The 14,422-nt window shown below is 40.9% G+C and overlaps 2 protein-coding genes across 6 annotated transcripts in view; one reads left to right on the top strand and one right to left on the bottom strand.

Annotated features, from left to right (window-relative positions):
* Positions 1-8,008, bottom strand: part of NCKAP1L (NCK associated protein 1 like) — a 58,755-nt gene extending 50,747 nt beyond the window's left edge. For 2 of the 3 annotated variants that reach the window (XM_045061901.1, XM_045061903.1), the window contains exon 1: positions 7,800-8,008. In XM_045061901.1, the coding sequence (XP_044917836.1) occupies positions 7,800-7,847 (48 nt within the window). In that variant the 5' untranslated portion in view covers positions 7,848-8,008. Of the gene's footprint in view, positions 1-6,438; positions 6,620-7,799 lie in introns of all 3 variants that reach the window. The other variant, XM_045061902.1, reaches the window with a different exon arrangement.
* A 54-nt stretch (positions 8,009-8,062) lies between these two features.
* Positions 8,063-14,422, top strand: part of GTSF1 (gametocyte specific factor 1) — a 15,022-nt gene continuing 8,662 nt past the window's right edge. The window contains exons 1-2 of one of the 3 annotated variants that reach the window (XM_045061907.1): positions 8,063-8,194; positions 9,797-9,841. In XM_045061907.1, coding sequence (XP_044917842.1) covers positions 9,826-9,841 — 16 coding nt within the window. In that variant the 5' untranslated portion in view covers positions 8,063-8,194; positions 9,797-9,825. Of the gene's footprint in view, positions 8,195-9,065; positions 9,218-9,796; positions 9,842-14,422 lie in introns of those variants that run through there. The other 2 variants (XM_045061906.1, XM_019835039.3) reach the window with 2 other exon arrangements.

Raw genomic sequence — 14,422 nt, 5'->3', positions numbered from 1 at the left:
GCAATCAAAAAAAATGAAACCTTGCCATTTGCAACTACGTGGATAGAACTATAGGGTATTATGCTAACCGAAATTAGTCAGTCAGAGAAAGACAAATATCATATGATTTCATCATACGAGGGCTTTAAGATACAAAACAGATGAACGTAAGGGAAGGGAAGCAAAAAAATATATAAAAACAGGAAAGGGGATAAAACCTAGGAGACTCTTAAATATGGAGAACAAACAGGATTACTAGAGGGGTTGTGGGAGAGGGGATGGGCTAAATGGGTAAGGGGCATTAAGGAATCTACTTCTGAGATCATTGTTGCACTATATGCCAACTTAGATGTAAATTAAAAAAATAAAAACTTCAAAAAGAAGTTAAAAAAAAAAAGGATACAGTTTTTAGGAGCATCTGACTCAGTCAGTAGAGCATGTGACTCTTGATCTCAGGGTTGTGAGTTTAAGCCCCATGCAAACAAAAAAGATATCATTTTTATGAGAAGCTGAGTCTGGAGCATGTCTCCAAATCTCCCTTCTTAACTCTATAGAAGTCAGGTTATTCCAATCTTATATACACCTTATTCTTTGCTACTCTGTTCATTTTTAAATGTTACCCCTTGCCCTTCAACCATTGAAATCTCTTTCTAGCTGTTTGTTTGTTTTTTTTTAAGGCTAATTCTTATGCCTCACCACATTTAAACTTACCAGGTGTCCAACCTCAACCATACCACAAATCTTCACAAGAGAAGTCAGAATCACATGCTGCTTTGTATTTGCTATACCATATATCACTAGCCTGGTGCTATGTATCTAGGAGATATTCACATACTTGGTGCTTAAACTGAATCAAGACCCAATTTATAACAGGCCAAAATTTGTTCCTTTTAAGCTGTTGTTTTTGTTTTTTGTTTTTTTGTTTTTTTGCAGCTAGCTAATTTTAAAATGACTTCAGGGACACCTGGGTCGCTCAGTCTGTTAAACGTCTGACTTCAGCTCGGGTCATGATCACATGGTTCATGGGTTCCAGCCCCGCATAGGGCTCTGTGCTGACAGCTCAGAGCCTGGAGCCTGCTTTGGATCCTGTGTCTCCCTCGCTCTCTGCCCCTCCCTGGCTTGTGCTCTGTCTCCCTTTCTCTCTCAAAAATGAATAAACATTTAAAAAAATTTTTTAGGGGCGCCTGGGTGGCACAGTCGGTTAAGCGTCTGACTTCAGCCAGGTCACGATCTCGCGGTCTGTGAGTTCGAGCCCCGTGTCGGGCTCTGGGCTGATGGCTCAGAGCCTGGAGCCTGTTTCCGATTCTGTGTCTCCCTCTCTCTCTGCCCTTCCCCCGTTCATGCTCTGTCTCTCTCTGTCCCAAAAATAAATAAACGTTGAAAAAAAAAATTTTTTTTTAATTTTTTTAAATAATGACTTTTTTTTGCTAGTTTACTGATTAGTTCAGGTATAGTTAGACTTACAATTAAAAGTAGAAATTATAATCAAATTTCTGACCCTATGAGACTTATTCCTACCTAAATACTTTCTAGATCCTTTTCAGATATCTTTTTCTCCCCCTTTAAAGCAGAAAATAGAAGGGAGAATAACTAGATACCTACAGAATCTAGCACATTCTAGTATACTTTGTACAAAGGAGGGCTACTGATTTGCTCCCTTGTATTTACATAATATAAACAAGATTTTCATCTAAGGCCTTACACAGATTTTGAATTTTTTAAATTACACTTTGGTATATTAACATCAAACTATATGAAAATTAAAATGTTTCCTAGGTGGAACACCTGGGTGGCTCAGTTGGTTAAGCATCCAACTTCAGCTCAGGTCATGATCCCATGGTTTGTGAGTTCAAGCCCCATACTGGACTCTGTGCTGACAGCTCAGAGCCTGGAGGCTGCTTCAGATTCTGGGTCTCCCTCTCTCTCTGCCCCTCCCCAGCTCACAGTCTCTATCTCTCTCTCTTTCTCTCAAAAATAAATAAACCTTCGGGGCGCCTGGGTGGCTCAGTCGGCTGGGCGGCCAACTTCGGCTCAGGCTATGATCTCGCAGTCTGTGAGTTCGAGCCCCACGTCAGGCTCTGTGCTGACAGCTCAGAGCCTGGAGCCTGTTTCAGATTCTGTGTCTCCCTCTCTCTGACCCTCCCCCGTTCATGCTCTGTCTCTCTCTGTCTCCAAAATAAATAAACGTTAAAAAAAATAATAAAAATAAATAAATAAACAAACCTTTGAAAAAAACTTTGGTAAGAAAATGTTTCCTAGGAAAAATAGCCCAAAATACAAAGATGTCTTCCTTTATCATATTTTAGGTATATGGTATCGTCCCCTAAAAAGCCATGTAGTCTTAATTGATTGGTGTGACCACATAATTTTTCCTTCAAACCAGGATACTCTTGAGCATAAAGGGGGGAACAATAATTATCCTAGGATAACAACAGCAACAACACGTTGGCCACCCTAGTCTTAAGGGATAAAACATCATTAATTAGGCAGCTGCCATTCAAAATATAGATGTCAGATCTACTCAAATCTCACTTTGAGAAGTTTTGAGTTCATTGGAGGAAGGCACAATAGAAACTAAAATATCATTTTTTTTTTTTTTGGCCTTTGACGTAACATTTGGTCAAAGCTTTGAAAGTAAACAAACCTATGGAAAAATACTTAAAAGGAAAAAAAAAGCAAAGTTTCAAAGTAACTGCCTCAAAGCCTGCCTAGATCCCCAAAGTCTTAACTATTCCCCCATACTCCCATAACAGGTGGTGTATGTCTCCATTTAATGTCCCTTCATTCTGATTTATTATTATTGTACTATAAGGTGCTTTAGGAGAGACATGATCTTGACTATGTAACAGTTCTGTGCCTACAAAAAAAAAAAGAAAAATCAAAGTTGCTGAACATGAAGAATCTATATAGACATGGGGTATAAAGAAGACTCAGTGCCCTGGATTAAATATTTATACTGAATAAATCAATCTTTCAAAAACCTTGGTAACCAGAATCACTCATTTTCACCAAAAAGTCCTAACAAGGCAATTTAAATTGTATTTCTATAACGCTAACAAGCCTTCCTAGCTATGAAGTTTCTTCCCTACAATCACGTTTAGGATTTCTACTCTTACATTCACAGTATGATGGGGAAACCATTGCTAAGGCCCATTACTCATGTCATAATGTACCAAACTATAGCTCATTGGTTCCCCAGCTTTATCTTATTGTTGGTCCATACTTCTTGACCTTTCTGTGCAGGCTTCCCAAGCAACTGTGGTATAAAACGAGGAAAGGACAAATCTCCAATATTTTAGTCTCTTCTTCCCACGTTTTCTTACAAGGTAGATGTCTCACAGTTGTCCTAACAGCTCCTGACAAAATACACCTGTGTTCTAAAATAATCAAGTATCTACTGTGCTTGCCACACTATGTTAAGAACTACAGTGGCGTGGTCCATTATAAAGGAACAATGTTGACAGTAAGAGTATAAGGCAATGGTTCTCCAACTTTCGTGGGTATCAAAATCACACGAAGGCCTTGCTAAAACACAGATGAAAGGACATCTCACCCGAGCTTCTGATTCAGTACGTCTGTAGTAAGTCCTAAGAACTGGCATTTTCTCAAGTTCCTAAGTGATACTGATGCTGCAATTTGGGACCACACTTTGAGAACCACTGATCTAATACACAGTTTAAGTGCTAGGAAGGGAGGAGGGTGGAAGGAGGTTATAAGAAAACATAAGAACTTAATCCCAGGCAAACATTAGGTTTCAGAGAAAAAAATGACCCTTGGGTGACATTTTTATTTTTATCTTATTTTTTGTTTTATTAATAATTTATTTACTTTTTAATTTACATCCAAGTTAGTTAGCATATGGTGCAACAGTGATTTCAGGAGTGGATTCCTTAATGCCCCTTACCCACTTAGCCCATCCCTCCTCCCACAACCCCTCCAGCAACGCTGTTTGTTCTCTATATTTAAGAGTCTCTTCTGTTTTGTCCCCTCCCTGTTCTTATATTATTTTTGCTTCCTTTCCCATATGTTCATCTGTTTTGTATCTTAAAGTCCTCATAAAACATTTGACGTTTTTAAAAATAACAGATCAGAATGACAGTAGAATTTTAGAACTGTTCAGTGCAAGATTAGTCCTTTATGTAATTTTTAGTGGGTAAAATTTCTTTAATATAATTCTGCCATTCTACCACCTTTTCAACAAACTTCTTTTAAGCAGTTCCATTTCCTCACCGATTTGTTCATAAGCCAAGTGATACTCACAATGGTTTGCAAACTTTGACTTACAATTTACATCTTAGCTGCCAGCATCAGAAACAGTGTGAGGAGCTATTTGTTGCTGACTCCTGGAAAAAGAACTAGCTGGAAGTCACGGAAAACACAGAGAAGAGATTTCTCAAGCCCACTGGTAACTGTTATAGGCACTGTGGATTACATAGGTATATGACATTTATATATTAAGCCACAGAATTAAAGTACAAATTTTTCAAAAATCGCTACTTCTTTTTTTTTTTAATGTTTGTTTATTTTTGAGAAAGAGCCCGAGTACAAGCCGGGGAGGGGCAGAGAGAGACGGAGACACAGAATTCGAAGCAGGCTCCGGGTTCTGAACTGTCAGCACAGAGCCCAATGTGGGGCTTGAACCTACAAGCTGTGAGATCATGACCAGAGCCAAAGTCAGACGCTTAACCAACTGAGCCACCCAGGGACCTCTAAAAATCACTATTTTTATTCACCCTTTATTATCCTGTGTTTCTTGAGCTTAATATTGGTTATTATTCAATCCAAACTCCCACTAGGGACTCTTCTTTAAACATAAATTTATTTTCTTTGGCCCCCTGCTGGCAGCACTTCTCCCTGCTACTTTCCCTGAAAAATTGTAACCAGGCCCAACTTTTCACCTCCTCTACAGCAATACTTCCCAATCTATCCTCATCAGTAAGAACATCTATTATGATCCCCTAGCTCTCTCATTTTGAAATATTTTGCAACTGTATTTACTGAATAGTTTTCCTATTTTTTAAATTTATTTTTGAAGGAGAGAGAGAGACAGAGCATGAGCAGGGGAGGAGCAGAGAGAGAGGGAGACACAGAGTCCGAAGCAGGCTCCAGGCTCTGAGCTGTCAGCACAGAGCCCGACGCGGGGCTCAAACTCACGAACCGCAAGATCATGACCTGAGCAGAAGTCGGATGCTCAACCAACTGAGCCACCCAGGTGCCCCAATAATTTTCCTATTTTTAATTATGCACTTAACTACTGACCGGCATCTATAATTAGATAAGAGAATCAGGATTTTGTTGACAGCACTCAAGCCAGAAACAAAGAAATTTAATATTTTAGCCTTCCAGTGGGCTAAAGTTTCAGTTTTATTGGGCTATCTCAAACACTGAAACTCCCAAAGAATCTCAAGGACTACTGGAGTTCCTACCATCCTAAAAGCTGAGAAAACTAATTTTCTAACAAAGATTTGTTTTTTTAATCACTAGGGTACAGATCTGTCTTTATAGTCATTAGTCCAGAGTGTTTGTTTTTACCTTATAATTAGTTCAAAAATATAATCTATAGGGGCATCTGGGTGGCTCAGTCAGTTAAGCACCAGACTCTTGATTTCGGCTCAGGTCATGATCTCAAGGTTCATGAGTTGGAGTTCCATGTCCAGCTCCTCGCTCACGGTGCAAAGCCTGCTGGGGATTCTCTCCCTCTCTCTCTGCCCTCCTCCCATCCCAAGCATGAGCGCACACACATGCTCTCTCTCTCAAAATAAATAAACTTTTTAAAAAATTTAATATACATAATCTATAATTTAAGGACAAATGCTAGCCTATCATCAGAGAGAACCAGGCAGGATCAGATTCGGTTTATGGTATTAATCCTAGCTAGCTTCTAGCTCCTAGACTAACCCTGTGTAAATGCCTTGATTTGTTTTTTTTTTTCCCTTTTCAAATATATTCAACCTGGCTGAAAAGTCAGTCTGAAAGACAACTCAGCAGGGATCTTAAAGCAGGAACTTTCTAGGTTGGAGATGAATGAACAAAGCATTTAAGAATAGAAAGAATAGATGTGTGGCGCATTTTTATTTTAAAATCTCCACTGAAAGTTGGGGGGGGAGGAGTTTGTTTACAAGTTGGTGGGCTTGTTCACTCCTGCTAAATGGAACAGCTTTCTCAGCTGAGGATCCTGTCACCCTGACGCATTACTGAACGCAGTGAAGCCTGACTTTGGATTCTGGTTTGGAACCCACCCACCCCTTCCGTCCTCTCAAGCCCTAGCTCTTCCTCAGAAATTTCAGTCTGCAGGTATCTGAAAAGTACTCATGGGTCACAGTAACAATGTCAACAATTTTACCAGCTTACTGCAATTTGAAGCCTGAAAAATCACATTTCACTTCAAATCACATTGGCCCCACCAATCTGCATGAATGATGTGATAAATTAAGAGGTTTAGAATTTCAGAAAGGTTACCTTAAGATATTCGTAACAATCTGAAACCGATTTGCCGAAACAGCAGCTTTCTCTAAAATGCTTTGTGCTAGGCTTGCAGTGAAGCTTTCATTCTTAGCTATTATCTTTCAAGAAGCACTTTAACAGCTTGCTCCTCCTTCACAGGAATTATCCAGGCCACTCAGGTGAAAGAATAGCTTTCCTAAATGCAAAACAGTGCCTAGGTCAGTGGTTCCCAGCCTTGACTGCACATTAGAATCATCTGGGTAGCTTTTTAAAAATAACTATGTCCAGCCCTTTCTGATTAACTGGTCTGGAAGGGGAACTTGGGCTCCCCAGATGATTGGAATGTACAGACAAGATTAAAAATCACTAGCCTACAAGAATGGCTTGGGCAGGGCGCCTAACAACACATTTCTTTTTAGGGTCTTAATATGAGCCAAAGACTGTGATGCACACTCCTAAGTCCAAGAGCTGATAATCTTAAAAAAAAAAAAAACAAAAACAAAAACAAACAACAACAACAGGTAACAAATTATGTTTACGGAGTATTCTCGGAAAAATAAAATGTCCCATCTGTGATCCTTTTCACTGAAGCCACATTCAGTTCATGCTATCAGGATAAGTTCTCCTAAGTCACATTTAGGCACTGTTAGTCACTGATAGGTTTCAAAAATCCCAATATTTCAGTACTCAGACTGATCTCTCATACTGCCTCCTATACTTTGGACAGTACAAAAATTTTTGTCATATCATATTTTTACTTCTTGGTTTTGAAAAATAGTATCACCAGATCTACCATAACAGATGTCAACATCTTCCTTTTTTCCTGTCTAACCTTCAAAGACCACAAGTCCCTTTTTTCCATAAAGCGTTCCCAGCTCACTTTGGGCCTCAGTGATTTCTTCCTAATGTAAATTTCCAGTCCTGACCATATTTTTGACATCTGTTATACTGCTATTTTGCCTTTCATCCACTCTAGACCTGTTTTCCTAAGCACTTCAGGGACAACTACTGCGTGCGTGCGTGCGTGTGTGTGTGTGTATCACAGTTTCCACAACAGGGCTAACAAATCTATGTTTGGGTTTCCATTATCGAGTTATAGATTTCTGGCTCCCTTCACCTCTCCAACTCTTTTCATTGAGCTCTCCCCTCAACTCTAAAACTCCCTTTAACCCAACGAGGTCATCCTGCCTCCCAAGCATTCTTACCTACTATTATTGACTTCTGAATTTTAAGATTCTACAACGCTTGCTCAACAAAAACAACTAGATTCCTGTCCTTGGTGTTTTGTTTAGGCTTTTCTGTAGGTTTGTCTCCTTTACGATTTCCCTCTTCCCGCCCCGCAAAATCCAAATTACACTTCTACCTGGATAACTTACACCAACAAGGCTTCCTTCCCACCAGCAGCCGGCCCTAACCAGTCTCATTCCCGCTTCGAGCGCACATTCGCCTTCCTAAGATGGCCGCCACGAACCCCGAGGAAGGCAGGGCGGGTTCCACCCACGCAAGGCCACTACCGTTCCGGAGACCCCCAGGAGGATGGGCTAAAAAAGGAGAATGGCGCAAGGCGGGGGAACCTGAAGAGCAGGAAGGGGCCAAGGCGGGGCCCACGGCGAGGGAAAGGAGGGTCCACGCAGCCCACGCTCCCGCGGAGCAGAGGCCTGCGTCACAGGAAGTGGGGGCCCCACCCTCCAACGTCAGGGGCCGGAAACGAGCGTTGCTGGGGCGCGGAGGTGGGGAGAAAGCCACTGTGGGGAGAGCGTGTCTCGACCAGGTAGGGAAGGCGAGGCCCGTCTGGCTTGGGGCCGCCGAACACCTCCCCTTTAGTGTGCTGGGACACCTTCGCCCTCTAATATCTTCCATTTTCCTCCCGTAGCCTTAGGACTGTGGGTTCCCGGCGCTGCTGTTGTGACTGCGCACCCCGAGGGCCTCTACCTCTTTTGTCTCCATTTTTTTAAGTTAACCACCTTCCCGCCCCCCCCCCCACTCGAGTTTAGTCTCCTTGCTTAAATCTACTCTGATTGTTTCGTTTAAAGGAAGAAAAACGATAGTTTTACCGAGACCCCATCTCTGTTAAGAGTTTAACCGGTTGCTTCAGACTACATCCAGCCCCCCAAACTTGACTGCTTCACGTAATTTGTCCATTTCACCGCGGTCTAGTACTAGGGAAAAGGTAAAGAATCGCCTGTTAACAGTTCGTTACGGAAGATACTTCAGTGGACACGGCTGAATGATGAAGCTATGGATTCCAGGGCCCTTAGTCTACTGTAATTAGGCGTTCTGCCCCCAAAGTTTACGGTGGCTTAAAAATCAAGGAACCTAATACTTGGTTCTTCCTTCCAAACCTCTTATTTTTTATTGAGAAAGTGTAAAGTACGTATAAGTAAAACTTGTCAAAGGGCAGATCGGGATTTCTTAATCCAGATATGAAAAATATTTTTTACAACACTTTCACTAACAGTTGTCATTAAGAAATGGGCTCCACAGCAAATTTCTAAACTGGAGTTCCAGCTGATCACTTGTGTTTCCTATCATAGATTCCAAGGCTGCTTATGTCATAGAATGGGGGGAAGGGGTGTAGAATTGTATGAAGGGCCAAAGCAGAGCTTGCTCTAGAGACAATAGCCGTAAATCTAGCCAATTTTGAGGAGTTTCCTATGAGAATGGCTTTATATAAATTTAGTTCTTCCCCATAATGATGTTTGTTTAATCACAATGCTAAATAGGGGGAGATCTTCAGTAGAAGAGGATCCAAACTACAGACCTATTTCCTATCCTTTAATCGTCTACATTTCTGGTGGAGAGTTGTACTTTTGTTACTGTGTTATCCATAAAATGAACAGTTCTTAAGTCCTAACATTCAAAAGTTTTCCCTCGGTGGTACAGGGAATGAGTTCTAACTGGAGGCACTTAACCAAGTGTATCCATTTTAGCATAGGAGATTGGCAGGGGGGAAGGGAGGTGAAACATCACTGGACTAAGTGTGGCACTTCCCAGTCGTGCTTAGGAAAAGTCACAGAAATAATAAGCTAGAATGGCTCTGGGCTTATTGGATCCATTAAGTGTGTACTTAAAGTAGACTGCCTTATCACCTGAATACAGTTTAAATTAGTAGTCGTATTTGGTTTTTCTTAACTGTCTGTGAGCCCTAGAATTTATTCCAAGAGCGTGTGTTAGGCAAGCATGTTAAAATACTTCAAAGTAGTAAAGAATGCTTTAAAGGAGGGTAAATATTTGGGAGAACAGGACAGTCAGGCTTTCTTATATTGAACTTGGGTAGCTTCAATTCCAGTTCGACTCCCCTTTTTGGGACTTCCTTTGGTACATTTTTATTTCTGGTTACCTGAACCACTGCTTTTTTTTTTCCCCCCCTCAGCACTTGGATTCAGCTCCTTCATTTCCAACATGGAAGAAACTTACAGTATGTACTTCTTGTTGCTTTTAGAAAATAAGTTAAATTCTTTACATATAGTTTTATGTCTGACAAGAGTTTTAGTGTGTTGGGAAGAATTCACATTTCTCCCTAAACTGCTGAAGATGTCTGTGGTAGGTAGTAGAGAAATACCCAAAGTTGAAATAAGACACTTGAAATTTATCAAGCTTTGAAAAGGCTGCAGTTGGGACAGCTGTGTTAAACTATATTTTTATTAAATGAAGCATTTTAGTTTCTCAGGACTTCAGTTGCTCCTATTAAGTACAAGGGGCTAGTAACCCCTGTTTTCTATTTTGAGGAATAATATTGTGTACATAATGATGTTGACGTACGTTGAATTTTTAGGATTTAAAGACATCCTAGGAAGAATTCTTAATTCTCAAGTGACCCAGGCACCTTAGATGGCCCAAGAAGTCAAAAGGGAGTGAGCACCTAGAATCATACAAACGTAAAAACAAAAGAAACCTGAAAAATCATTTCATTTAACGTTCAGATTTTACCTACGAGAAAATAGAATCTGGGTTAACTGACTTTCCCAAGGTCGCGTAGTAAGGGACAGAGTCCTGTGTTTTTCATGTGTCATGCCATACTTGATACCATAAGGCACTATGGTTTCTAGGTCCTAACCAAGTTTAAAGAACCTCTGCATCAGTGAATGGATGAAACTTGTCAGCGGGGCCTGCTTTGTTTCTTACTTTGCTGTCTCGTTCAGAATGTCTTTAGAGTGAGTTCCAACGAAAGGATATTTTCGTTCCATTTTACCTTCAAGGAAGAGTCCAGTAGAATCTTTATTACTGATCTATAGAAACTACATGGAAATGGTCTTTATTAAATATCTACATCAGAGGTTTTCAGACTTTTGAGCATGCAGCAGAATCACCCAGGGAGCTTGTTAAAACTCAGATTGCTGGACTCAATCCCACAATTTCTCATTCAGAAGGTCTGGGACCCAAGAATTTGCAGTTCTGACATGATTTCAGGTGAGGCTGCTTATCAGAGGACCACACTTTGAGAATCCCTGATCTAGAAAGCTGATTCTCTTTGGTCTTCCGTAGGGCTCCCTCCCTATCCCTTAATTTTTCTTAAAATATTATAATTTAAGCCTGGAATTCCATGTGAGATAGGCAGATAAATATTTATTTGTTCTTGGAAGCTTACTACTCTATTAAATTAGAAAGCAACAACTCCCCTTTATGTCTCTCATTCTTTACTTTTTTCAGCCATATGTTTCTATTTTGCTTAGAAAAATATCACTTGGGAGTGTGTTAGAAATGCACAGTGTCAGGACACCATCCCAGACCTACTGAATCAGAATCTGCATTTTAACACAGTCCCCAAGTGATTTAACGCCTAGGGATTATGTTAAAGTTTGAGAAGCTCTGCTTTAGAATATACGTGACCTTCTCAACCTTAAATTTTAACCTTAATCTGATAGATCGTGGGGCCCCTGGGTGGCTCAGTTGGTTAAATGTCTGACTCTTAGTTTGTCTCAGGTCATGACCTCATTGTTCCTGGGATGAAGCCCTTCGCTGACGCTGAGGGTACAGAGCTTGCTTGAGATTCTCTCTCTCCCCCTCTCTGTCTGCCCCTTCCCCACTTACATGCGAGCACGCGCGCTCACACGTGCACACACATGCTCTTTCTCTCTCAAAAATAAATAAACTTAAAAAAATTAATTTGATAGATTCCAGAAGATTTCCAGTTTCTGCTTGGGAGCTGTACCTCTTAGCTGTTGATACTTTTGTTGGGTCTAGTCCTGATTTCTATGAAGTTTCCTCCATTTTTTCTCACCGTGGGTTCCAGGCCCTACCCAAGGGTAAGGAACATCTGAGTCTGTGCTTTTAGAGGCAGCTTATCTACAGGGCCTACTGTGTTTTCCAAATTAAGTTATATTCCCAAAAAGCCAGACAGAGTTTTTGCTGAGCAGTTTGATAGTATTTATTACAGGTATTTATGACTTTAAATACACCTGTATCTCAATGCCGCACCCTTAGGTATCTGTCCAAGAGAAATGCTCATACGGTACACAAAGAAGTGTATACCAGATTGTTAGTCACAACATTATATATAATAACAAAAAACTGGAAACAACCTAAAGGTCCATCCGTATAAAAACTGATTAAAAATCTATGGCACATCCATATGCAACACTAAAATATTCCTGTTACGGTTTGGTTGTTTGTTTTTTGTTTGTTTGTTTGTTTGAATATTCCTTGTATGCACTGACATAGAAGGAGCTCCAGGATATATTAAGTTTAAAAAAAGGGGGGCAGGGGGTCAGAGCATCTGGCTGGCACAGTTGGAAGAGCATGCAACTCTTGATCTCAGGGTTGTGAGTTCAAGCCCCACATTGGGGGTAGAGATTATTTAAAAATGTAAATAAAAACTTAAAAAAAAAAAAAGCAAATAGCAAAATAGGTGCAGGAAATCCTGTCGCATACTACTATATGGATGAACCTTGAGGACATTATGCCAAATGAAATAAGCCTGTCAAAAAAAGACTACCCTAGGGGCGACTGGTTGGCTCAGTCTGTTAAACGCCTGACTTCGGCTCAGGTCATGATCTCCCTGTTCATGGGTTTTAGCCCCACGTCGGGCTCTGTGCTGACAGCTCAGAGCCTGGAGCCTGCTTCAGATTCTGTGTCTTCCCCTCTCTTTGCCCCTCCCCTGCTCACGCTGTGTCCCTCAAAAATAAATTAAAACATTAAAAAAAAATGTTTTAATAAAATAAAAAATTTTAAACAAGGCTACCCTATGCTTTTACTTATATAAAGTATCTAGAATAGTCAAACTCATATAAACAAGAAGCAGGATTACTGGTTGCTAGGGATTGGGGAGAGGAGAGAATGGGGAATTGTTGCTTGATGGGGATAGCATTTTGGTTCTGAATTGCTTGATGGGTATAGCGTTTCAGTTCTGCTAGGCAAAAAATTCTGGAAGCTGGTTGCACAACAATGTGAATATACCTAACACTACCGGACTATAGACTTACAAATGGTTAAGATGGCAAATTTTATGCTGTGTATCTGTGTATCACCATGAAAATTTTTTTACTTAGAAGTAAAATAAAATTTTTCAAATCTAGAAACCAGTTGAGAGCTGACCTAAGTTACCAGAGGCCAGGAAGTAAAGCGTTAATGGTAGGAAGCCATCATTATCGGCTCTGATGCATGGCACTGTACAGGCAGTATAATGTGTACGAGTCATAAGGTGTGTCCAGTCAGTCAGCTGCTGACATGGCCCGACATGTGCTCATGATGGAATGGATTAAATGAAGAGAAACTAATAAGAATTCTATCTGTAAACTCTCCCTGAGTGTCTTGAAGCTTCAGAAATATGAAAAGATTGCTGGTCAGGATGAGCCCAGTTGGCGTAACAAGCCTGCCCGTCCTCTAATACTTTTCCTGCCTGTTCTTTCCGTCCTTCAAGTCACCTTTCTGGCTCATTTGCATCACGATCATGGCTAGCAGTCTGTTCCATGTTTACCACTCTTCCAGTGAAACTGCCTGTTTCAATTCCCCACTGACCTCTGATTTTCAGAGCAGTCTCCTGGTTTATAAGCTGCTTATCAAATGTGAATTGTTTACATAATTTCACTTTTATCATTGCCTTCAGTGATGGCAACAGCATTTTATTAGGTTGCCTCTTGTCCTCCTAATATACTCAGAATGTGCTTAGCCATTTAATTTTCCTTTCTTAACCAAGCTTGTTAGAATTGGGGGCTCAGCTTGGGCATCATGTGAAGTCTACAGGTAGCATTATCCATTTAGAGAAACTTCTTTCGTAACTATAGAGGTAATTCCTGAAAGTATAGCCTTCTTTTTTTTTTTTTTTTTAATTTTTTTTTCAACGTTTATTTATTTTGGGGACAGAGAGACACAGAGCATGAACAGGGGAGGGGCAGAGAGAGAGGGAGACACAGAATCGGAAACAGGCTCCAGGCTCTGAGCCATCAGCCCAGAGCCTGATGCGGGGCTCGAACTCACAGACCGCGAGATCGTGACCTGGCTGAAGTCGGACACTTAACCGACTGCGCCACCCAGGCGCCCCAAGTATAGTCTTCTTTAAAAAAAAATATATATATTTATTTTTGAGAGAGTGAGAGAGAGGGCGTACGTGTGTGTGTGCACGCGTGCGCACGCGAGCGGGCAGAGGGTAAAGAGAGAGGGAGACACAGAATCCGAAGCAGGCCTCAGGCTCTCAGCTGTCAGCACAGAGCCCAACGTGGGGCTCGAATCACGAACCGCAAGATCATGACCTGAACTGAAGTCAGATGGTTAACTGACTGTGCCACCCAGGCGCCCCAAAAGTATAGTCTTCTAAGGGTAGTTTTAAATAGCATGATCTAGGTTAGGGGCTTTCTTTCACATATGTCTGCAATTGTCTTAAACTTAGGAGGTTCTGTTTTTGTAGCTTTTTTTTTTTTTTAATCTAACTTGATAATCACTAGATTAGAGAATTCTGGTTTTTCCTCATCTGTGTTCCAAACTATGAAAAGTAAAACCACCAGGGCGCCTGGGTGGCTCAGTTGTTTGAATGTCCAGCCCTTGGTTTTGGCTCAGGTCATGA

The sequence above is a fragment of the Felis catus genome, chromosome B4 (assembly GCF_018350175.1).
Source record: "Felis catus isolate Fca126 chromosome B4, F.catus_Fca126_mat1.0, whole genome shotgun sequence".
Taxonomy (NCBI): domain Eukaryota; kingdom Metazoa; phylum Chordata; class Mammalia; order Carnivora; family Felidae; genus Felis; species Felis catus.
Note: the sequence above shows the minus strand (reverse complement) of the source record. Positions and strands in the feature narration are given on the sequence as shown.